Consider the following 27190-nt stretch of genomic DNA (forward strand, 5'->3'; position numbering starts at 1 on the left):
TTCATCTCTCAAAAGTTGTGGCAATACTTGCTGCAGAAAGATCAAGTAGATAGGTCCGGTTAGACGACACGGTAACAGGTAAGGTCCGATGAGGTGATCTCCCATAATACCAGCCCATACATTGACCGAAAATCGAATCTGTGCTGCACGACGTCGTATTGTATGCGGGTTCTTGACCGCCCAGATATGGTCGTTATGCGTGTTGAAAATTCCTTCCCTTGTGAAGGATGCCTCATCGGAAAACAACACTTCAGCAGGAAAAAGGGGATTTGTAGCACATTTTCCAAGGTACCACTGTGCGAAAGCAATAAGAGGTGCATAATCCTCCGGTTGCTGTGTTTGGACACGCTGCACGTGAAACGGATGCATGTCTTGTTCTCGGAGAATCCTCCAGACGCTGCAATGGGAAACCCCGACTGCGTTTGCTAGACTTCGTGTACTCGTTCTTGGATTCCCCTGTACATGCTGCAGCACATTCTGTTCGACGGCTGGAGTCCGTGCTGTTCTTACCCTGTCCCTGTCAGCTCTTTCAAATGAACCTCTCTCAGCTAACCTCTGGTGCAGTCTTGCAAAGAAATTATGACTGGGAATACGCCTCGTCGGATATCATTCCGCGTACAAACGCTGTGCGGCTGGCCCACTACAATTTGCAGCCCCGTACGCCAAATGCATATCAGCTAACTCTGCATTCGTGTAATCATCCATCCTACTAACTTGGCGTTCTTGTGCGAAATTAAGATTCCCTGCACTAAAGCTCGGAATTTTCGATTCTGCCCATTGGTATATGATTTCGAGTTGTCAGGATGTACCCTACCCCTCTTAGAAGTTCTGAAACGTTTAACTGAAACACCCTGTGTATTTAAAATTAATAATAATAAATGACACTATTATACTACAAGAAATTAACAAAATAGGTTTTGAATTACTCAATAATAGTTATTTATTATTAACATAGAGAATACAGTTGAACCGGTGAAAGCAGTAGCTAAAAATAAAATTTAATACAGTAAATAGGAACTTTCGGCATAGCGTATCCCTTCATCAGCTAAGTACATACACACATGGAAATGAAAACCTAACATAAAATGTTAGGAGTGGAATAAATTAAAATAAACAGTGCATGTTCAGATAACTGAAAGAGCGGCGCACGTGAACACGAGTGATCAATCACTTACTATGTCAAATCAAGTGATTGTTGCTGGTACCTGGCACGTATATGTGCTGACTGCCAGTGTTTGTCGTGCTTTAACACTACAGATTCCAAAAAGTGCTATCTTTTACCTCTATTGTGGTTTAAAATGTTGTGACAGCTAGATTAGGGGTTCATCATCATCATCATCAGACAGCTGATATGGGGTTCAGTAAGAATCCTGAAATGTTACAAAATGAATTGTGCTAACAGTTTAGCATAGAAATATTGCTTGTATTCCATATGAGTTTAATAAAACCTATTCTGGTAATAATTTTGTTAAGGGGAAGCCTTGTCTGGCCAGTTTGATTGGATACTATGATGTAGTCAAAGGAACTAGATGCAAAAAATAATTTTGATATCATATACTTGGATTTCAGGAAGCTTTTGATATTGTTGCACATGGAAGACCACTGTACATATTGGAGCAGTATGGCATTAAGGGCAAGTTGCTCTAGTGGATAAAAAGGTGGTTGAGTGGGAGAAGACAGAGAGTGGTAATCAATGGACACTGATCTTCATGGACTAATGTTATTAGTGGAGTCCCCAGGGTTTGGTATTGGGCCCATTGTTGTTTTGTGTATTTATCAATGATATTGATGAAGGTATATCAGGCTTAATGTTGAAGTTTGCAGATGATACGAAGGTTGGCAGGGTTGTTAAATGACAGTATGCTACTGCTACAGAATATAGAAAAGTTGGGCAGATGGGCTGGAAAGTGGCAACTGAAGTTTAACATTGAAAAATTCAAAGTACTGCATATGAGTAGTAGTAACCCCAGAGAAACGTACCAACTTTGCGGTGCTACACTCAGAGTGGTAGAGAATGAAAAAGACCTGGGGGTAATTGTGCAGTCAGATATGAAGTTTTCTAAGCAGTGCAGACAGGCTGCCAGAGTAGGTCATGGGATTCTGTCAATGATATGCAGGAATTTTGCTAGTAGGGATAAGGAAGTGATTATCCCTTTGTATAAGTCAATGGTCAGGTCACACCTTAAGTACTTCATACAGGTCTGGAGGCCTCATTTTAGGAAGGATGTAGAGCTGGTGGAACAACTACAGAGAAGGGAAAGCAAATTGGCGAATGGAAGGAAAGGAGTACTCTTACCAAGAAAGGCTTTTAAGTTCTGCAAATTGCAGCCTCTGGAGACTAGGCACCTCTGGGGTTATATGATGTCACTGCTGATGGGATTCTTCCACTTGCTCAGATTACGAACCTGAGGGGGCATAAATTCAAATTGAGGAAAGATAGGTTGTAGAATAGATGTGTGGAAATTTTCCCTTAGCCAGCAGGTAGTTGATTGCTGGAACAAATTTCCATCTGTGTTGTGGAAGTTGATAGCTTAAATAAATTTAAGGAAGAACTGGACAAACTTTTAGAGCAAATGGATGTGTGAAATGGGAATTTTTTTTTTTTTTTTTTTTTTTTTTGCTGTTGCTGTATAAGCTTGTTTTCTTGCATCATATGCCTCTACTAATGCTAATTTCACTTGATATAATAGTGTTTATTATCATTATATATAGTATTAATTTGCCATGTGGATTGAAACCATGTGGTAAATGAATACTGCATGTAATGTCACCTCCTCCCCAACTATAATGTAAGGGGGAAATGAGGGAATGCCAGAGAGACAAACTGATGTACTTGCAGCCTTGCCCACAATGTTAATGTTGAACACTATGAAATACTCTAGTCTTGCAAATTACATTTTAAGAGAAAGCTTTTTTTTTAATTATGAAAAAATTCTTTCTAAGGGCATTAATTTTCATGTGCAGAACCTTCTCAGCATATTATGGCAGCATATTGCACCTCAAACAGACAAATAACACCTTTCTATTAAGAAGTATTATGCACCACTGGTGCCTTGGTATATTATGCTATAAAGATAGGATAAAGTTCTCCTCAAAATAGTCTTTCCTTTCCTTTTCTTCATAAGAAGATTACACTACCCTTACAGTTGTTAAATGGTCATTATCATTTCATCAGCAAGATTATAATAATAAAACGTAATATTTAGGGTACAATAATCTAATGATGGGATAATGTTACAAGTAAATTAAAAAATAACTATTGCCATTATGAACAAGGTCTTTTAGTGATAGAGTGGTTATAATATCAGTAAAGGCCAAAAGATGCAAGGAAGCTAGGCTTTTGCTTATGTCAGGCAACAAAATAAAATAAAATTTTTGTATGCATAACCTTTTATTTCTCCTATCATACTCTTTTCACTGCCAGAAGATACTGATCCAGTTGCCCCTTAAATTTCACCAGACTGCCAGCCAGGAAGACAGTTTCTTCCACAGTGGCCATCAACATGTTGACCAGATGTAAAGTTCATTAATTCCATTCTGTTGTTTTCTGTCAGTAGTTTCATTTATCCCCCACCCCCCAAGTTTTTTGTGTCCCATTTCAGTGTGAATTCCACTGTTGTTAAATTTGATTTCCTCCCTCTAATTGCCTGGTATAACTCAGTCAGTACCCTTCCTCCTACTGGGATGCCTTGTTTCCAAGGATGCAGTTAATTCACCTCCACACATTTGTAGTGTCTTCTTGTGTGGATAACTCTCTGCTATTCTTACCAGATCTTTGGACCCTTTCAAAAAACTCAATGTTTTAGATGCAGCCTACAGACTGGAATGCAGTATTCCAAATGTGGTCTTACCACTGACTTGTATAATTGAAGTTAACTTCTTTTTCCCCCTAGATGCAAAGGTATGGTAAATTACTAATAAAATACTCTACCTGCCTACTTACTCTGCATGCTAATCTCTCTGTCTAATTGCATCAACACCCAGTTCTCTTTTCTCATTAGCTGTTTGGCTCTCTCCCCCAGTGTATAAGTTACTCATGTATGGGCCCCGGGTGCCAAGTGTTATAGTGATCAAGCGATTCCCTGAGTGATTTCTAGAGCGTTTTTATCAAAGCTACAGTTATATTTATTTGTAAAAGTTTTCTTCCGTTCCCATTAATTATTTGTTAACTTAGTATTACGAATTGTAATTAAGTTACAGGAAGGAAAACCACCTTTATTTTTTTCCGTTACACTAACTTACTAACCTTTACACCGCTTAGTCACTCTAGCGGCATTGCTCCTGCCTCTCTGTGGCGGGGCCAGTAACCTGGGAGAAGAAATCCACTCTCCCGGGGCTGAAAGGAGCAAAGATGGAAAACAGTTCTTTTCCGCCTTTAGAGCTATCGAGCTCAAGACTAGAAAATGACACCGAAAATTACTATTCTCAACCAAAGAGGTTGAAAACACTCCCGCAAGAGGAAATACCAGCATTCCTCATACTGCACTGTCTATCAGAGCTGCCTCTGAGTAAACTATCCCCATTCCTTGTCCAAAAATGCATAGAGTCTGCTGCAGGTTCACCAAAAACAGTAAAGTGGCTCCAGTCTGGGGATCTTCTGGTAGAGACCATGAAATCCCAGCATTCCAAAAAATTATTAAACATGACTACTTTTGGCGGACAACCAATAAAAGTTACTCCCCATGCCACCCTAAACTCCTCGAAGGGAGTAAACACAGAATGGGACTTGTTAACTGTGTCAGAGGAGGAGATAGTTCAAGAGCTATGTAAACAAAAAGTCATACAAGCAAGGAGAATTATGACTCGAAAAGATGGTGTTCTTGTTCCCACTAGGAGCATAATTCTCACTTTTAGCTCTCCCATCCTACCATCATCTGTTAAAGCAGGCTATCTCCATTGCCGTGTCCATCTTTACATCCCAAACCCAATCAGATGCTACAAGTGCCAAAAATACGGACACTTCCAAACTACATGTCGAGGTGAGTCAGTATGTCCAATTTGTGGATCGAAGGAGCACAATCAAACTGAATGCACTGCTACGACTTCTGTTTGCCCAAACTGTAAGGGTGATCACCCAGCTTTTTCCAAAGTTGCGAACTTTGGAAGCAAAGAAAAAAAATCCAGAAATATAAAGTTGAGAATAAAGTGACATATTCAGAGGCGAGAAGGCAAATACTAAAAACAGATCCAAAACATGTATATACAACGGCTGCTAAACAATTTCAGTCAATAGGTACACAAACAGATGTTGCCATTCCCCCAAATATGTCTATCGCTAATTGGGCATGCTCCATGCTCTCTGTCCCCAAACAGTGTCCTTCGCAACAAAAAACTGAATAAGCTTGTAATACCCCAATTACCATTCCAGCTAATGTAAACCCAACAGCAAAACAAAAAGTGACAGAAACCATGGTACTGAAACCACCAAATTCAGCCAGAATGGATATTGACCAGCACAATGACTCAGAAGATGCCATATTAGAACTTTATGCGACTGATGAGATGGACGTAACACGTCCCTACTTTACAAAGAAAGACAAAGGAAAATCGGATCAATGCAAACAAGTCGCAACTAAAAAGCAGTCAGAAACAAAAATAACCAACAAAACTGCTTAATGGAAAGAATTCTTCAATGGAATTGTAGAGGGTTTCGCAGTATAAAAGATGATATATGTGATCTCATCCACCGTTATGATCCAGCAGGCATATCCCTACAGGAAACTTATTTAAATTCACAAGTGTGTCCTACTATAAAAGATTACTCTATCTTTAGAAGTGATAGAAATATTGACTTGCCTGCCCGTGGAGGAGTGGCGGTTCTTATAAGAAACCACGTATCATCCAAACATATTGCTCTTCAGACTCCTTTTGAAGTAGTGGCAGTGCGCGTTGAAATTGGCATCACTCTTACAATAGCATCTATATATATTCCTCCTAATTTCTCATTTTCTCAGATGACCTAGATAATCTAATAGAACAGCTACCGTCTCATTTCTGGTTACTTGGAGACTAATGCTCATCATCCAATGTGGGAATCTCCAACAATCGACAAGAGAGGCAAGTTAATAGAATCCCTTCTGGACTCTTTATCAACTTACTCTTTTGAACACTGGTGAACCTATCTATATTCATTTTTTGACAGGATCCATGAGCGCAATAGACCTGTCAATCTGTTCTCCCTCCATATATAGCATTATGGAGTGGTCTGTTCTTTAAAATCCACTAAACAGTGATCGCCTTCCGATTCTCTTCAAGCTGCAAACACGGGTAAACTCTCCTTCACTACGTCGCTCCACTTGGAAATTTCCTAGGGCACACTGGTATGAATATGCATCTCATGTGCAGTTAGACAATAAAATAATCCAATCTCAAACCATAGATGATGTCACAGAACATGTAACTAATCAAATATTACAAGCTGTTACCTCTGCAATACCAAAATCTTTCCCGGGGAAACGGAAACATAGTAATTACTGGTGGAATCAAGATTGCACACACGCCAAACAGTACAAAAATAGAGCTTGGAATTTATTTCATAAATTTCCCACAACTACCAATCTAATTAACTTAAACACTGAAAGCCAAGTTCCGCCAAATAAGATGAAAAGCAAAGAAAGATGCCTGGATTAGCTTTTCCTCGAGCATAAACAAGGATACAGACAGAATTATCTGGAGGAAAATACAAATGCTTAATGGCAAATACGTTCAGTCCCTAGCTTCAGTACTAAACTGGGAAGGGAAAGAGTTGTCATCCCCGGGAGAAATAGCAAATGCCTTAGCGGAATCATTTGCCAGTATATCAGCAATAGCCTCCTACAAACCAACCTTTCAGCAAATTAAAAAAACTGCAGAGCAGCATAAGATTAATTTTTCCACGAGAGTTTCACATCCATATAACCAGCCATTCACATTAACAGAAACTTTTTGGAGCGCTCAATAAAACATCAAATAGCGCTGCTGGTCCAGATGGGATCTACTATATAATGTTAAGACAACTGAACAACAGAGCAAAAAGATCGTTGTTAAACTATTACAACCGAATATTCTTAGAAAATGCTTACCCAGTCTCCTGGTGTTACTCAATAGTTCTAGCCTTCCCAAAGCCCGGAAAGGATCGTACCTTTCCACGTAACTATCGGCCAATTTCACTGACCAATTGTTTAGGCAAAGTCCTGGAAAAAATGGTTCACAGGTGGTTAATGTGGTTCCTGGAAACCAACAACTTGCTAAATAGTAATCAGTACGGGTTTCGAAAAAACCGTTCCACCTTAGACGTAATGATAAAAGCAGAGGCAAATATACGTAATGCCTTCATAAGGGGACAACATCTGATCATGATTAATCTAGATATTGAGAAAGCCTTCGATACCACCTGGCGATATGGTGTTCTTCAAGATCTTCATTCTTTCGGCTTGAGAGGTCATCTACCCCAATTTATACAAAGCTTCCTTTGTCATAGAACTTTTCAGGTCAGATACATGAATAATTTATCCAAAACATTTAAACAAGAGGAAGATGTACCACAGGGTTCCATTCTCAGGCCAACATTATTTGCAATAAGAATCAGCAGCATGACAAGCGATGTACCAAATACAGTACAGTCGTACATGTTTGCCGATGATCTCATTATCTCTACTCAATCCGAGACTATAAACACCATCAAAAGGCAACTTCAAATTGCTATAGCTAAAATAGAATCATGGGCATTGCGGAATGGTTATTCCCTAGCAGAAAAGAAGTCTACTGCTATTCATTTCTGTAAAAAACGGAAACTACATCCGGATCCAGAAATATTTTTAAAAAGCAGCCTGATTCCTGTCACTAACAATTTCCATCTGTTGGGGTTACATTTAGATAATAAACTTAATTTTGCTTCCCATATGGTGGAATACTTCTTAAAAAACTGAATATCCTAAGAGCTGTCTCTGCTGTGTCCTGGGGTGCTGACAGAAGCTCTCTCCTACATCTCTATAGAGCTTTAATAAGATCGCGCTTGGATTATGGAGCACCTGTCTACGACTCCTCCAAGAAAAGTTATCTATTATGTCTGAACACCATCCAGCATAGTGCCTTTAGGATAGCTGTTGGAGTCTTCAGAATATCTCCGGTTCACAGCCTGTATATTGAGGCAAACGAATCCCCTCTGCATCTCAAGAGAAAAATTTTATTGTTTAATTATGCAGCAAAGATTGGAAGTACTCCAGCCCACCCCAGCTGGCAGTATCTGTTTGATCCTCAACACACCCCGCTATATCACAATAAGCCTAATGAAAACTGCCCCACAGGGATTCGACTGCAAGAACTCATGATCAGTTGGAAAATTAACTTTAAGAATATATTCCAAGACCTTGCTACTCCTGAACCTCCCTGGACTGAATTCATACCTCTCTGTGACAATTTCTTTTCAAGATGGGGAAAATCCTCCCTGGCAAATACCAACTTTCAACAGCTACATAAATTGCATTCTTTGGAAAACTCAGAGAAAGTTCATATCTACACTGACTGCTCCAAAACAGATACGGCTGTTGGTGCAGAAGCAGTTCCCGCCACTTTTTTAACAGCTGCCTCTCTTCCCACTGAATGCAGTATCTATACTGCAGAATTATTTGCAATAAAACTGGCTCTAGATAACATAAACAAATATCATATCAAATAGTCTCTGATATATACAGACTCTTTAAGTGCAATCAGTGCCTTTCAATCTACCTTTCCTCCCTCTCATCCAGTTCTTAAAGAGATCCGGTCTAAATTATTTTACCATCAAACAGCCAACTACAAAGTTACCTTCTGCTGGATTCCTCGTCATGTCGGCATCCAAGGTAATGATCGTGCGGATGAGGCTGCTAAACATCCTGACTCTGGATCTTACAGTCAACTGAAAGTTCCATACACAGACTACAAATCCATTATTAAAAACACATGTTGGAAACAATGGTCTCACCTCTGGCAATCTCAAACAAATAATAAACTGTTCCAGATAAAAAAAAAAAAAAAAAAAGAGCCTCAACTGTGGATATCTAGTTTTAGAAGAAACAGGCGACAAGAAGTAATTCTGGCAAGGCTTCGCATCAGTCATTCACATCCAACTCATTTGCTTTTGGGAGAGACTCCTCCTCAATGCTTCTTTTGCCAGTCACACCTAACAATAAAACATATTCTCATTGAACGTCCCCACCTTTCATCTCTCCGAAATTCCATCTTCAGTTCCCTCTCCAACTTACAGGAACCCTTAACCTTATCACATATTCTTGGTAATGAAGCAAATTTCGAGGATCTGTTTAAGTATTTAAAGCGCATAAATTTATATAATAGCATCTAATCATAACGTGAAATCAGTGATACCCAAACCATGAACAGGCGCAATATAGCCCAAGAGGCCCTTGTGCCAAAAACCTCAAATACAATAACAACAACTCATGTATGCCAACTATTTGCCAAATGTAGAAGTTTATATTTCACAGCATTAAGATGTAACTGACCATCCATGAAGCTAGTCTAAATCATTCTGAAGAAGCTCAGCCTGACTTGCATTATTAACTGTCTTATCTTTATATTGTCTGCAGATTTCAACATTATACCTTTCCTTCCCTCCATCCAGTCATTCAAGGTCAGAAACAAGAGCAATTATAGCACTGAACCTTGAGGAACCCTGACTTATAACGTTAACTCACTTTGAAGAATGGTCATTTATAACAACTTTAGTTCACTTCAGTATTTTTCTCATAGTTCTAGTACACTGCAGGTTGTACAGCAACTTTCCAAGTGGAACTATGTCAAAATGCTTTGCTAAAGTCTAAATGTTTTTTGCATCCAAATCCTGTGTGACCATGTCATAGTTTATCAGGTTGAGCAAACAAGGTTTTCTGTTGAAAATGTTGTGCAGTGATCTATTTTGTATATTATATATACTAAATAGATAACAGCACTCCTCTTTCAGTATGATCAGTAAATACCATCTCTGCCTGGGGGCTTATACATTTTTCCAGTTCAATTTTACAGTTAGATATGTTTAACTTTTTCTATTAGATTCTCTTTTATAATATTGGTATCACATATCCTAACAGTACTCAAGTTACCACATTATTCCCTGCCCTGAAAGGGAATTTCATGGTAAGAAATCAGTGCAGTGAATATAATATCAAATATATTAAGCTTACCAGTGAAATCTGCTGGTTTATCTTTTATTGTGCTCTTTCCATTGATTTTCTCTTTTCTAGTTTGCATTTATGCATGAATAAAACTCTTTGTCCCCATTCTTGGCTCTACAGCTAATGATATCTTCATTTCCAAGTTGTGTAAATGATCAATGACCAAATAATACAGGAAGATAGCTACTTGTTTTGCAGGCTATTATAGAAATTGCATTACATTATAAAAGTTTTTGCAGTAAGTTGTTTACTTTAACTTCTTATCAGCATTCTTTTATATTTGCTAATTTAATTTTTTTGATAATAGAGAGCTATTAAGTGCTCAATAATTCCTATATTCTATTATATTATGAATCAACAGGGATTACCTTTATTTTAGATATAGGAAGCTTCTTTTCCAACCATCTCTCCTAGTCCAACTCTCTAATAATTATTGGGGAAGGCGATATCAATTTTGCAAAACATGGGGGACATCTTCCCCCACTGTCAGAACCGTAGTGTTCAGAATGGTCACGAACACACCTTCCATAATGGGCAGGCGCCCCGTCATGTTGAAACCAAATGTTGTGTCTCACATTTGCTGGAAACATCGTCAAGTAACCCTGGTAGAACTTGTTCAAGAAAAATCCGATATTTAGCGGAGTTCATGCTGGATGGTAACTGGTATGGACTGACTAAGCAGTCACCGACCATACCTGCCCACACATTTATTGCGAAGTGGAAGTGATGTTGTGCTGCATGGGGGCGCACACCGTGTGGGCCCTCTGCTAATCCATATACTAGGTGCACATCTGCCAGCTCACAGTTCGTATATCGATGCATGCTCTTCATGTGGCGACTACTGCTTGAATGAGTAAACCAGAAATTTTCCCTCTTGTGAACTGATGAACAGTGCCGTGTACCGACTTATGGTGACGTTTCTGGTTATGGGTTCCTATGCAATTCACATTCCTTTAGATGTTACCTACCTCCCCTAAACGTTCGTACCAATATTTTTGAGACACCCTGTATGATACCAAAATTATTTTTTAGATCCAGTTTCTTTGGTACTGCATCTTAGTTTCCAGTCAGAAAAGATCGACCCGTAACATATTCATTTTGTTAATGCAACATAACTGCAGTCCTGTCTAGATGGTCCTACCTTACCTCTTTAACCAGTAACCTGTTATTTTCCCTGAAACATAAACTAACAGGTGTGTAATTTTACATATTACCTTTTTATATCATTTCCCACGTCAACTGTTCATTCCCTCCAATACTGTCATTAACTAACCAGCTTTTCCTTAAGTTTGTTCAAACTGCCCACTTCCACAAAACAGATGGAAGTTTGTTATATACTGTCACCTACCTGCTGGCTGAAAACAAACCTCTCATTTATCCTGCAACTGTCCTTCCTCAGTTTGAATTTGTGCCCTTCACGTATATAGTCTGAGCAAGAGGGAAAATGCCGTCAGCATTGATCTTGCTCAATCCATTCAAAGCCTTCAACACCTCAACCCTTCACCTTTTAGCACTTCCAGATTCTAAAATTTGCAGAACTGAAGCCTTTCTTGGTAAGACCACCCCTTTGTTCCCTTCACCTGTCTTGTTATCCTTCTTTCCAGCAGATGTGCATCATTCTTAAAATGAGGCCCACAAACCTGTATGCAATGCTCAAGACAATGTTCTAACCATTGCCTTATGCACTGAGATAATCACTTATTTATCCCTGCTAGCAAAGTTCCTGTCTATCATAGACACTACCCTATAATCTGTCCTGGCAGCTCAACTGCATTACTCAGAGAAATTCATATCTGACTGCACCAGGTCTCATTCCTTTTCCTCTACCGTGAGTGTACTACCATGCAGTTGGTATGTTAATCTGGGATTACTCATATGCAGTACCTTGCATTTATCATGTTAAATGTCAGCTGCCATTTCTCAGCCCATCTGCTTATTTTTTTTTAGATCTTTTTGCAGTGTTTACCTTGATCACTGTCATTAACCACCCTGCCAACCTTTGTATCATCTGCAAACTCAGATGCAATCTGCAAATCTTTGCTCACCTTTGGTGAATTGGGGATACATTCGCACATCTCCAGTCCGTAGGGACCTCCCCTGAATCAAAAGATGTCATAATTATGGGTTAAGGGATTGCTTACTTCCTTTGCTGTTTCCTTTAATATAATTGGATAGATCCTATCCACTCTAGTGCCTTTTTTTATGTATAGCTTCACTTTCTCTTCCACTTTGCTCTCGGGTATCACAAAATAATTTAGCCCCCTGTAACCGTAACATGGCTGAGAAATTTAGGATCTTGTGTATTTTTCAAAATGAGTTGTGTACAAAAGTTTCTGCATTTATTCATATCTTGTGGCAACAATTCTTGTACAAGCATGGTGTAAAATGGATACAATTGCTGTTTGTGTAAAGTCCCCGTACACTTGCAGATGATCAGTTTCTGATACTTTGTGGAAAGTGATACTTGTACATTATGAAGTATTTGCTCTTCAACATTTGCAGTTTGTTGAAATCCTCTTCTACCAGCATTGACTCATAATGATTTTTGCATACCTGTTTCACTAAGTTGTCGCTCCACAGTAGTAATGTTTTATGATTTTGTACTCATTGAGTCTGGAGCAAGACATGGTGACCTACTCCAGTATTTTTCACTGGAAAACTTTATGAATGAGCTCAAGAATAAACGATAATGCTAGGAAAGGTCAGTGGAAAAAGGAGAAGTGGTTGGCAAAGAATGCACTGACTTGACACCATCAAGAACGACACTCGCATAAGCTTGAAGAACTTGAAAGAAGCTGTTGAAGACTGGACAGCATGGATTTAGCTTGCCCATAAAGTCTCCAAAAGTCAGCTGCGACTGTACGGATGAAAACAGCAACACATTGAGTTGAAAATTTTTTGGCACACACATATATATGAACAGCAGCTATGGAATGCTTATGAACCTCACCATGAATTAAAATGATATAAGTAACTCAGTAAAAGTAAGCTGATTTGGGATGTCTTCTATAATATCAGTTTAACAAATGTCATTCTGTAAACGATCTGAGGACTTTGTGGAACTTGAAGCTCAAATAACAGACTTGTTAGCACTGTTAGTATCTACTCTGCTATACTGGCTATTCAGAATTGAGTAATTCATATGATTGGAATGTTATATATGGGGATATTTTTATGTATGTTTTTTTTTTTTTTTTTTTTTTTTTTACCGTTTAAAGCCCATGGTCATATTTTTGACACAGATTTGAACATAATGTTTTTGTTTTACACAATTTTGTTTATGATTAATATTTTAAAAATAATGACTTGAGATATATGTTTATAGTGATAATTTTCTTATTTTTAGCATGTGGAATATGCTCTTCCATTTGTTTTGTACAATTTTGAAACACTTCTTTATATATTTTTGTGTATTTAGTTATTAATTTAAAAAGAGGTTGTGTATTTGATTATGATACCTTACATTAGCTTTGCTTTTTAATAAGTGCATGTGCGCGCGCGCGCACACACACACACACACACACACACACACACACACACACACATTAAATTTATCACTACCAGCACAGCATGGTAAGCATACAATTTAAATATCGTTTCTTTAACTAATATTTTCAAGTGTAAAATAATTCTAGGCTAATTTGCTTCCTGGACATTCTAATATTGAGAAAGCTGATGATCACAACCCAGATACTGAGACTGGAGAAGCTTCTGGAGTTGCACTTCCTCCAGCAGGACGTCCACTTTCCGAATGGGATAAAGCAAGTAGTAGCAGTTTGAGCGAAATGTCTGTGGCTTGTTTACAAGATCGCATAATGCAAATGGAAGAAACACATCATAGGTATTATATTTTATGTCTTTGGAAGATTAAATGACTTCTAACACGATTAGCAGTTTATTTTAGGAAGAAATGGTTTTAATTTAAATATTGTGAAAAATTTTTATAACCAATCTATTATGATGTTATAGATTGGAAATCAGTACAATAATGTATTTCTCTTGTACAAGCAGATACAGGTAGTTCCCGACTTTGAGTTAATTCGTTCCTAGCATGAGCTCACAAAGCAAAAACTCGTAAACCGGGAATTTTTTCCCCATAGATGTAATGTTAGAAAATAGGAGCTGCATTCTCAACAATGAAATTTGACCATAGTAATGTTAAATAAAGGTCAACAAAACAATAGTTTATGCTTAAACATTGATTTATTTATCCAAAGAAATGAAAACATAGCCTTTAAAATTAAGCAAATAAAGAAACTATTTATGTCATACAAATGTTAAAAGAATGTTTATTCTTCATCATCATCATTGACTAATTGCACACCCGTTGTTGGCTCAGCACTTGTTGGTTTGTTGGAAGCACAAGAAGTCGTTTTCTTTTTTGGAAATGCTTCAAGAGTCATGTGTTTCTAAGACAGTCTTCTTTTTTCTTTAGAAATTTCATGATAGCATGCATAAGCTTTTTTTTTTTTAAATCTGTAGCAACTTTTCTAGTGCACTTGAAATTTGAATCTTGTTACTCGAAAATCTCAGTTGCTTTTTCTGTGTTGAAAAGCTTCATCAAACCCCTTGAGAGTAAAGGAATGAACAGGAGTTTCATGTGTTAAAGCTTCTTTTTCCTCAGCTTCTTCACGTTTTGCCATTTCAAGGTCTTGATTTGAGCTCTCCATTGTGTGTTTGAAGCAGATCAGTGACACGTTAGTTGTAGAAACCTCAAGCTGCAATTGGTTAGCAATATTAACGACTGCTTCTGTTTCATTTTGTATGATCTCTGCTGTTTCTTCAAATCCTTCAAAATGATCAATAAAATGATGACAGAGTTTATTCCAAACACCATGTTCTTCCCTGTAATTTTGTCCCAGGCTCTTTTTATTATTTTGATCGCATCTAAAATATGGAATTTTTTCCAAAATTCTTTAAATGTTGGACCTCCTTCCTTATCTCTGCCTGAACAAATAAACGCATGTATAGTAGTAATGTATTGTATAGCTATACATTGGTTTGAAATGCCGTACTAATGAATGTTTAGCATTTATTTATTGCAGTTAATGTTCATATTTTCGATTTTGTTGATACTTTGTTTGGATAAAAACTCCTAAACCCGGGAACTTGTAAAGCAGGAACTACCTGTATACATTACTATGCTGATATGAGCATTAAGATCATTTCATAGGTAATCCATTATGATTTAAAATGCTTCTTTCATTTTAGTAAAAGTTGATGATTTATGGAAAAATAGTATAATCAGCTGTTATATGGTTTGTAAAATTTCCACTGTGATCCATGTATATGACAACCTCTTGTTTGAGTAGTATAGAATTTATTAGAATCATGAACACTTCAGCCTTGATCTGTCTGATATGTAAAATTTGTAAGGATAAAAACATGGAAGGTATCAATTTATGAGAATAGTGAAGTTATGAAAACTAGGAAGAACTTGATTTTCTTTCTTGTGATTAAATCTAGGCTTGCTAGTTAATGTCATACAGTTAATATATGCTATTCTGTAGGAAATTACTAGAGACTACCTGGAATATCAATATATCTTGCCCATTTAAAATAAATTGTAGGCTAACTTTGTGGTGAATCTATTTGTTTAAAAGTAGTGTAATACCAAAACAACTTGAGGTAATGTGAAGTTCTCTCTGAGTATTAAGATCACTGTCTGTGTTATGCAGTTTAAATTCTGCTTGCCACAAAAAACAAGTTACTATATTACTAGTTAGTTATTATATGCAGTTTATAATTCAGGCATGTTAGCAAAAGTTTATTAAATAAAAACAAGCAAAAAACACTTGTGTGAATAACTGTGAATATTTTATTTCTGCACATCTGCCATATTGCCCATTCATTCCTTCGATTGTCATACGGCAACAAATATAATATCCAACGCTTCACCTATAGTATACTGTATATGGATAGCCTATGTGATATATATGAAAAAAAGAAATAATTATTGCTGGATTTTTATTGGTGTGATTTTAATGAAGTTTATGAAAGTTCAACAAATTGTTCTTAACAGCAAATATAAAATTTCATGAAAATTCATCTACTGGAAGTCAAGTTATTTCATCTGGACATATGGATGGATACAAAGAAATAATAATTATCAGATTTCCATTGGTTCTATTCTAATGAAATTTGTGATGGCTCTACAGATCTTTCTAAAATAGCCAAATATAAAATTGTATGAAAATCCATCCACTCAGACATGGCGCCTCTGTAGCCAGGTGGGAAGGAGCAGCAGTGCGTAGCACACACTTCTTGATTAGACTGGGGTTCGAGCCCATCACCACCAAATACAGAGGATGCAGAAAGGTCAGGGAATGACCACCGCATATCCCGGAGCAATATGGCCTTAGTTGCTAATGCTCCTAAAAACCAAATAACAAATCCACTCAGACTGTTACTTTTTATGTGGACAGATGGATAGACATGGTAATGGCATTTGGTGCTTTATGCATGTGTGCTAATACACCTAATAATAGATGAGACAGTTCTACTTTTGAAAAAGCCAGAATAACAGTTCTTAAAAAAAAATATATATATATATATTTTTTTTTTTATTATTATTATTATTTTTTTTATAGTATAGTATAGTATAGTATAGTTATTATGGTAAACGCAATAAGTACTATACAGCAGCTGAACATGTATATGAACACAACAATATACAGCTAATAGTAAACCATTACTGCCAAAAATAACTTAAGGACTACTAAAGCCAATGCTAGCCCACAAGGCCGAACCCTGGAAAAATACATCAATCATTATTAATAAAATATAAAAGGTATATAATACATTACAATGATGATTATGTAGTTAACTATTGGTGTAGAGATACATTGAAAGGAACTTTTTCAATGGCTAAACCTCTCAATATATCCCACCAACAATTAACGGAGCTATCTGTTACCGTTAATTGTTGGTGGGATATATTGAGAGAGTTTGCCCTTGAAAAAGTTCCTTTCAATGTATCTCTACACCAATAGTTAACTACATAATCACCATTGTAATGTATTATATACCTTTTATATTTTATTAATAATAATTATATGTATTTTTCCAGGGTTCGGTCTTGTGGGCTAGCATTGGCTTTAGTAGTCCTTATAAGTTATTATTGGCCGTAATGGTTTACTATTAGTTGTATATTGTTGTGTTCATATACATGTTCAGTTGCTATATAGTACTTATTGCATTTACTATAATAACTAGATTACAATCAGCTATTGATGGCATTAATCTGATCTGAAAATTTTGCTTTCATATTTATACTTATCCCTATTGTTCTTATATATGTGTGTGTGTGTGTGTATACACGTGTATGTGTTGTATGTATATGTGTGTATGTATGTATATATATGTATATATACACTGTGCTGCCACTTTATTAGGTACACCCCTGCTGTGCACACAAATGATCTGTCCTAACGTTGCAAGTCAAATATAAATGCAGCAGAACAACCTTTCTACTATCAGTTAAGCGTACAAACCATAGCAAGAATGGAGAAAAGGAGTGCTCTAACAGACTTCGAACATGGCATAGTAGTAGGCGCAAAATGTGCTGGACAAAGCATCTCTGAAACAGCAGTTCTCCTGAAATTTTCACGCCACACAATTTCAAGGGTGTATCGAGAATGGTGCAACGAACAGAAAACATCCTCTCAATGGCACTCCTGTGGAAGAAAATTGCATGTTGATGAGAGAGGTCAGAGGAGGATGGCTAGAATTGTGCAAGCAAACAAGGTAGGCCACAATGTCGCACATCACATCAGAATACAACCTTGGTGCGCAGAACAAAATATTGCAACAGACCACTAGTCACACTTTGTCGCAAATGGGCTACAACAGCCGACAGCCACATCGCGTACCTTTGTTATCAATGAAGAACAAGAGAGCACACCTCCTGTGGGCACAGCAACACCAGCACTGGACTATCGAGGATTGGAAAACAGTTGTTTGGTCTGACGAGGCGAAGTTCCTCGTGCATCATGTTGATGGAAGGCTCAGAATTTGGCAAAAACAACATGAATCTGTGGACCGATCATGTCTGACTACTACTGTGCAAGGTGGTGGGGGTAGTGTTTTGGTGTGGGGAATGTTTTCTTGGCACACGTGGGGTCCATTGATACCCATAGATTCACGTCTGAATGCCACATCGTACCTAAACATCGTTGCTGACCAAGTGCATCTGTTCATGTTGACAGTTTATCTTCAGTCAGATGGTTACTTCCAGCAGGATAATGCGCCGGTGCACAAAGTCCAAATCACTATGGAATGGTTCCAGGAACATGACAATGACTTTTCTTTGCTGCAGTGGGCCGCTCAGTCCGTGGATCTCAATCCTATTGAACATCTTTCGGATGAGCTGGAAAGGGCTGTTCACTGCAGGCCTACACCTCCGTCGAATCGCAAGGAACTGTATTACACACTCGTGTCTGCATGATACTCCATTCCTGTGCATTGTTCCTTGAGATTCTGATACTAGAAAGGTTGTTCTGCTGCATTTATATCCACAATTGTGGTCATGTAACTTGCAATGTTGTGGGACAAACCATTTGTGTGCGCAGCTAGGGTGTACCTAATGAAGTGGCAGCAGTGTGTGTGTGTGTGTGTGTGTGTGTGTGTGTGTTGTTTTTTTTTTGTCGGGGAGAGGGACATGATCAAAGTTGCCAGTTATTTACTCAGGAGTATAAGGAACATACAGGAACTGTTGTTTCTAATATACAGTATTAGAAACATAGTATTAGCTATTTTATAATTGATAAGTAGAAGGAACTGATTTGTATTTTTTACTAAGTTTTTTGATCCATTCTGTTGAAAGGAGCCAGCTCTCAGTTATTGACAAGTTTTTCTGTGTTGGAAAGTTATATCTTCAAGTGCATTGGAGTTCAGTAGTCACCAGAATTTTTGGAAGTAAAGGAAAGAGCAAAATCAAGGAGAAACCAAAACTCTGTGGAAAAGGTAACATGGATGCAGGCATATGGTGCATTTTTTTTACACAAACACAGCTGTACTTTTACAACATAAAAATAATTAGTGATGCAGATTGGAAAGTAGGATCATATTCAAGGATTACTAAAAATTATTGTCAATTAATTCTAGTTGATATTTTAATATCTAATGTATTTTTTTATTTCTGGTTGTTAGATTACTGCAGTGTGCCTGATAGAGAGCTATCAGGCACACTGTAGCATAGCAGTGTACTCCTATTCGGAGCGGATTGTATTGAAAGTAGTGTAACGTGTGTCAATTTGTTAATAATTGTAAAGTTGGCCACTTGTGATTAAATGAAGACCCAGTAAAAAAAAAAAAATAAATAAATAAAAAAAATAGTCTTTAGCTTTTTTTTTTTTTTTTTTTATATAACAGTTTGCTATTCCATCTAAATTATACTTGTTTTTGGTAACATTGTGTTGCCAGCAATATTCTGAAACCAATTAATAAGCAGATTGTAGATGATGCAAATACTGTAGAGGGCAGTGAGATAAACAGTGGTATAGAGGAAGCTGAGAAGGGGAAGATAAACGTATCATTTACAATTGATATGCCATGTGAAAACAATTCAACAAATTTGATTGAGAACAGAAGGTCAGATGCCATTGGGCTGAATGTTGGTGGATTTTTCATCTCTCAGCACCCCAAACATATTCTGGAACGTTATACACAAGTCCTTGAGGCTACCACAGATATTCTTTTGGGTGTGACAAGCTGGACTTTACTACCTGGAAATCTAAAACTCTGAGGGAATTGATATTCAGGTGACACTTGAGTCAAGCAGACTGAATTTCAGCCAAGTCCTGAAATACAGCACTTGGTATATTGGAGGTGACCACCCGGGTGTGAACCAACATAAGCAGGGGTTGAGGTGTGGCATCCACACTACACAGAGGAATGCGAACCCTGTTACCAGGTAATAGGCGACTCTCCCCTCATCAACTGGTGCAATACAACCACTAAAATATAAAAGTGAAAAAATATTCATAAATGGCCCTTTCTGTAAGTATTTATTTAAATTTGGGGTAAAAAAAAATTACCCTAACATGCCCATACGTTTTATGAAACAAAGAAAAAAAGTTGAATTTTATTTATATATCACTGCTGTTTTAGGCTATTATCTATCAAAAATTCAGAAAATTATTGTGAAATATTAGTTTAACCTTAAAGTTATGCTAATATTAGTTTTCTGAATTAATACATACAGAAAAAAGTTTATTAATTTCAATATATTTCTGTCACCTCTCTTGAATGGTTTCTTTTATATAATATTTCAGATGTTTTTTTTTTTAAAGTTATTCCAATTGATTTTTATATAACAATATTATTACATTTTTACACTTGCATTACATGTTTATAATATTTGCTGCTTTGCTATTAAAATATTTTTGTTTTCCAGTACAAATGAAGAATTACAGGCTACACTGCAAGAGCTAACAGATCTTCAGGATCAGCTAACTGATTTACAGCTTGAGAATGAAAGAATGGGTGATGAAAAAGCTGTATTGCTTGAATCATTGTGCTCACAAACAGAAAAACTAGAAGAATGCCGTGGTACCATTACCCATTTCAAACAGTTATTATTCCAGCAATATGAAGGAAGTGATATGGTTATGGAAAATATCTCTGAAAGAGAACAACATTTGGTTGATTTGCTGAAGGTATGTACTATGTGAAATGCTCTCACTTAATTACAACGTACCTTTATTTATTGTAAAGCCTTAATGATTTTGGGTTAAACATGTATGTATTAAATTTGTAATTTATACATGTCAAAAGCTTCAATGTCAGGCTCATGGGGAATGTGGTGTTTAAGTTATGTAAATTTTCCACTTCTCTGAGCTTCCCATCAACTTAAGAAAAGCCAATGGATAACAGTAGTAAAATTAAAATTTTATGTGTACTAATGTAAACCATATTGTAGACAACAAAAGTATGAATAGGACCAGGGCTGTATTATCCTGTATTGCAGAGTGAGCACTATGTGCTTAGGACCTAAAAAAAAAAAAAATTTGACCATGTTTATTTTTCTTTTTGTATGATAAAAACTGTTACAGAGATCTCTTCTTGAATAAGGTCATGTATAGAAAGAATAGGAACAGTGTATATACACAGAGAGGCAGAGTCATGTCATTGTCAGAGCAGCAAAGCAAAAGGCTCAAGCTAAATGGAATGCTGTGGCTCAGGGGAGAACTGAGGGGGCAGGTGCCCTCTGAATCACAGCCTTTTAAAATGCACTGCTTACTTGATGTTTGTGGAGCAATCAGGTATGGGACATGATATTGCCTTGTGTGTGTGTGTGTGTGTGTGTGTGTGCGCGCAATGTAAGGAGTGTGACGAAATGAGGCGACAACTCAGCGTTTTTATGGACCTATAGGAGAGCTTGAAAGACAGTGTGGATGCCCTCAAAGGATTAAAAGTGAGGGGCCATCAAGCTCTCAGCTGCCCACACCAATGCCAGAGCTTGCACATGATCATCACACAACACAGCGGCTACCCCCAAGGCAGAATGCGCTGGTCCCACAGGAACTAGTAGTTGTTTGTTAGGGAAACGGGGAACATGCTATGTAAAAAGGATAGGTGGAACAGGACCAGGGTTCTGCCAGGGGCAAAGGTTGATAATGTAGAGCGGATATCATCTTTTAAGGGCACAAAAGGTGATATTGTTGTACACATTGGCACTAATGATATTAAGAGTAGGAGACCGGCAGAATTACTTAAGTACAGGTCACTGTTGAAAAAAAGCTGTGAATTAGGGTTGAATTTGAAAGTGTCTGCAATTCTGCCCAGATGCGATAGGAGGGAGTATATGATGAGAGCCTTGTCGATCAATTCGGCCCTGGAAAGATTGTGCAACGCTCAAGGGGTAGAATTTTTTTTCAGCCTGGTCTGTACTTGTTAACAGGAGAGACTACTTCTACAGGGATGGGATACACTTAAATAGAAAGGGTGCAAGAATATTTGCTGATGCTATCGAGGCAGTGTTAGATGGGTTGGAAAACTACTAGCTTAGGGGGATACAAGGGCTAATAGATTAACAGTAGCCACTGGCAGAGGTGAAAGTGATTCTTGCACTGCTTCTATTGGAATAAGCAGCAGCCTGGAAAAGAAGATGCAGGGTATTTCAGAGACTGCTGGGAGTCATTGCGGTACAAGTAAACACATGGGTTGTGTTAGGGTAGCTAAGAATCGGAACAGGTGCATGTATACTTGCGTGTACACCAATGCTAGGAGTTTAGTAAATAAATTTGATGAATTTTGAGGTATTGCTTAAAACATCAAAGACAGATATTGTTCGGATATCAGAGACATGGTGTCACACAGTTATAAGTTAATGCAGAACTGGAATTTGGGGTGTACAATGTGTACAGGAAGGATAGACAGGATAGGAAGGGAAGATGGGTTATGCTATTAGTTAAGAAACACATAAAATCCAAGGAAGTGAAGCCAGTCGACATCGCTGGACAGTGCAGTGTCGAGTCAGTTTGGTGTGACATAAGCATTGGGAGATCAAAATTGAGAGTAGGTGTGTGTTATAGGTCTAATGACTCTGATGAGTATAATAACCGAATCCAGGATAATTGTTAGAAGTGGGGGGAAATATATATATATAATTAAAAATAATAATTATTAAAATAAATAAAAGAGAGAGAGAAGGTTTGCTGGCCAGGCCTGGGGAGCCCCAGCTGAGGGCAAAGCGTGAGATTTATTCTGTTGTGTGGACCGAAAATGCAACGCACAGAACATTTAATGAACATTCATTTTATGATGAGATGATTTTTTTAAATTACAAAATCTAGGATGCAAGTGTAAAATCCGCCAGGACACCCTAAAAACCAGGACATGTCCTCTGAAATGAGGACATCTGGTAGCCCTACACTTAAAGGACATACAGACAGAAGATCATCGTCCAAAGAATGAGCTATAAAATCTTTATTTTTATAAAAAAAGTTCATGAACGCTTATTAATATTGAAGATATGTCGGCAAATGTGGAAACTATCAGTATTTTTTTTAAAACTCAGTACAAGTGGCTATACATCTAAATTGTAAAATTAGGTTGTTCTGTTTGTGCTAAATATAAAAACTTTGGTGTTGAACAAGAAAAATGTCATGGTTCAAAAGAATGGTTGGAAATTAAGGTAGAGCCAAACGGAAAGAATAAAAATAGTAGACAGGCATCTGCGCAAAAAACTATCCATTCACGATGAGTCAATGGCACAAAAAAATTCTTAAAAACAAACGAAGGATCACAAAGGCATGTGCTTCCAAATGTCATTGACAAACTGAATGATAAAGAAATTCAAACTGCTGCCAAAATTTTTAATTGTGTACAGTCTTGTAAAAAGAAATCGGCCAATGTCTGACTTACCAGCTGAATTGGAATTACAGAGTAAAAATGGCGTTGATATAGGAGTTTCGTTGCATTCCAGATTTTCGGGCATTAGAATCGCCGAACATATTTCAAATGAAATAAAAAAGGAAATCTTTACAAAAATAATAGAAAAGAATGCCAAAGTCTGCATAATAATCGATGAGTCTACAACATTATCCAAACAAAGTGTCTTAATTCTTTACCTACGCGTTGAACTTGCTGAGCCTTGTATGATTTTTGTAGATCTTATTGAATTAGAACAGACAACTGCTGAATGCACACATGCCAGCGTAATTACAGCTCTAAACAGCTATGGTTTTTTCAAAAATTATTTAAAAGAAAATCTTATTGGATTTTGTTCCGATGATGCTAGTGTAATGTTGGGGAAAAAGTCTGGTGTTTGAACCAGACTTTTACAACAATTCCCAAACATCATTATTTGGCATTGCCTGGCTCATCATTTGAAATTAGCATTAGATGATTCTATAAAAAATATAAAAGAAGTGAATCATTTTGAAATATTTCTAGATAAACTGTATGCATTATATCACCAATCTCCAAAAAACCAGCGTGATTTGAGGATGATTGCTAAAGAACTTGATGTGGAAATTATAAAGATTGGTTGTGTGTTCGGCCATGATGGGTGCCTTGTAGTTTGCGGACAGCAATTGTGGTTTGGAGGAATTATCCCGTTTTGTGCAACCATTTTGCATCAGAAGTTAAATATTTGGGATTATTAAACCGACTTTTAAATCTCGAATTTCTTAAAGATTTAGCACTAATGGTTGACATCTTGCAGGAGCTCTCTTACTTTTCAGAAGCTTTACAAAGTCGCAGCATCACAACAGTAAAAGCAGATAAATTAATTATTCAAACTATCAATGCTATTGATAATTTGAAAAATTCGGAAGGAAATTATGAAACTAAAATTGAGAGCATATTGAAGTTGAAAGAATTTGAAGGAATCAAAATCGAAAGTAAGAACACATTTAAAAAATTACCTCGTGACAAATTATTAAACTGCATCGTTTTATCCTTAAAGGATCGGTTATTAATGCAACAGAGCAATTTTAAATTAAAGAAAGAAAACAATGATATCATTGACGATGAGGAATCGAAAGAAATTTTAAACGTATGCTACCTGGAAACGTGGAATATGGAAGAACTTTCCTCTCCTTGGCAAGAGGGTGAAAAACAAATAAGAAATTTAAGTTTTATAATAAAATATGAAATAAAAATGAATGATTTTAGAGATTTTGTTGGACAGTTTATGTTTGAATTCCAGTAAAATTTATCAATTAAAAAAGCCAGAAAAATCCTTGAAACCATTGTGATTAGCAGTGCTGAAGCTGAGCGAGCTTACAGCGTAATGAATAACATTGTGACAATAAAAAGAACATATTTGACAATTAAACACGTTGCAGATATGATGACCATAAATCTAAATGGAAAAATCATTGCTTCAATTTGATCCGGATTGTTACATCAAATCGTTCCTCCGTAATCATCGCTCAGCTATTGAGCAAAGCAAATGATTGGCAACAAATGTTAATAGAGAAGTACATTCTTTATGGCAGTTTTTGGAATAAATTTTTCTTCAATATTTGTTTAACAATTTTTTTCAGGTAAGCTGTGATTTTTTTTTTTGTACCTTTTCTAGAATAGTTTGTATTTTTTTTAATGTAATAATTGTTTTTATATTATAGATAGTTTTTTTTTTTGTGATTCTTTATGTGTTATGGAAAATATTGTATGTTATTTTTTATTTGCAATATTAAAATTTTACCATGAAAAAAAAAAAGTGTGTGCGCTGAGCATGCATAGTGGAAGTTTGAAACTTCTTTAGAATCTTTTGAAATGTTTACTTTTCGACATGTTAAGTAAAACGGTAGAGAATGACTAAAGAAATAATTTGTTTTTTAAATCGGAGTGCTAGAAGCTGAGATATGGAGATTTAAAACGTAAACTCGAGTTACACCATGCTTGCGTTGTAGGGGGTTCTATTTGTGTTGTATGTCGCTGTTATGTACAGCGGTGCATAGCTTGCCTGGTAGGGAGTAGTACAATGTGGGGGGAATCATTTCATGTCTCATTTTCGTGACGATTTTTGTCAATCCACAGACACAAGTCACTTCAATGTGAAAACTGCCTGTAGCACTACTAAAGAATTTTCACTTCAAAGGTCGGCAAAACTGCTTGCAAGCCCATTGTTAAAATATTCGCAGCTCACCACTGGGTAAAGGGAAGGGTTTTTGCTTTTGTAAAGGTGACCACGGTGGTCTGTTTAAATTCCATACTGTGGGACCAACTGATGATGTTATCAACAGCAAATTCAGAATGGGAAGCATTCAAAGAATTAATCTTAGTAACGGATGGGGCCTGGTGTACTGGGGTCCATGGTTGAGAAAAATAGATACGTACAATGATAACCCAGTTTAATGTAATATAATAAAATATATAATAATAAGTAGCAGGCAGTAGCTTTCAAGACTAACGAGTCTCTTTTTCAACTGAATTTAAATACAACGGATAAGTGCAATGAGCTGAGTGAGGCACGTTATTCATTTGCTATTGTTGTTGCACGGACGTGCGCTGTTTTACTCCACTGATCATCTAGCATTAAAACGGTTGTCTCTAGGATGGGGTGTAGACGTATGCCTTTGTGCCGGTTTATTGCCTTTGGATTGTTTAATATGTTAAGTGACTCTAGCCATAAGCGGTGGCGAAAGTGTCGTGAGTGGTCTACTATTTCAAAGTCACGTTTGGAATCAAGATCGTGGTTGGTGACCCAAAAATGTTCCGCAACTGCGGACTGGTCAGTTTCGGCAAGCCGGATTGCTCTGTCATGTTCCGTAAGGCAATCTTGGAGACATCTTGATGTTTCTCCTATGTAGCAGCTGTCACAGTCTCTACAGGTGATGCAATATACTACATTGCTATGTAAAAGAGGTGTGACAGGAGTCTTCACACTGGAGACAAGTGAACGTAGGTTCCGGCAGGGTAACTGCACGCATTTGATGTTGTAATTGCTAAGAATTTTCGAGATCCGTCCTGACACGCCTGGATAATAGGGAATGTAAGCGGATGGTATACCGTCTTGGTTTGGTGGTCTTGGGTGGGATGCGAGTTCTTGTGCCTGTAATAGGCACCTGCTTAGCACATGGGATGGATAACCACATTTGGTTAGGTCCGCCTTCACACGGGAGATCTCGTTACGCCTAATTGCATCAGTGCTGGAATGGCTCCAAGCCCTGGAGAATAGGGTGCGGGCAGTGCTATTGAGATGACTGGGTGCGTGGCCGGATCTGTAGTTAGTAAATTGTCTGCACCACATAGGTTTGCGGTATACCGAAGTCTCTAGAATTAATCTTGGAAGCTACTAGGCTTTACATACCAACTAAGAAAGATTGTTCAAGATTTAGGCCTAAATGGATGTCAATTGAACTAATGAGACATATGGCAGAGAAGAAAAATGAATGGGATACATATAAATTAATGGGTGACATGGAAGCTTATGATAGATATAAGCTGGTCTGTAACCAAGTCACAAAGGAGATTAGACAGGCAAAGGCAGATTATGAGAAATCCTTGGCAAAGGATGTAAAGAAAAACAACAAAGAGTTCTTTACCCATGTAAACTCTAGAAGGAAAGGGATGAATCAGATAGGTCC

At 37.2% G+C, this 27190-nt stretch overlaps 1 protein-coding gene across 2 annotated transcripts in view; it reads left to right on the forward strand.

Annotated features, from left to right (window-relative positions):
* Window positions 1-27190, forward strand: part of LOC150088728 (cytospin-A-like) — a 382988-nt gene that overhangs the window by 186044 nt on the left and 169754 nt on the right. For both annotated transcript variants that reach the window (XM_090370880.1, XM_090370881.1), the window contains exons 4-5: window positions 13784-13989; window positions 20545-20806. In XM_090370880.1, the coding sequence (XP_090227006.1) occupies window positions 13784-13989; window positions 20545-20806 (468 nt within the window). The remainder of the gene's footprint in view (window positions 1-13783; window positions 13990-20544; window positions 20807-27190) is intronic.

Source organism: Mastigoproctus giganteus, chromosome 3 (assembly GCF_048544385.1).
Source record: "Mastigoproctus giganteus isolate SK-2022 chromosome 3, ASM4854438v1, whole genome shotgun sequence".
NCBI classification, from domain to species: domain Eukaryota; kingdom Metazoa; phylum Arthropoda; class Arachnida; order Uropygi; family Thelyphonidae; genus Mastigoproctus; species Mastigoproctus giganteus.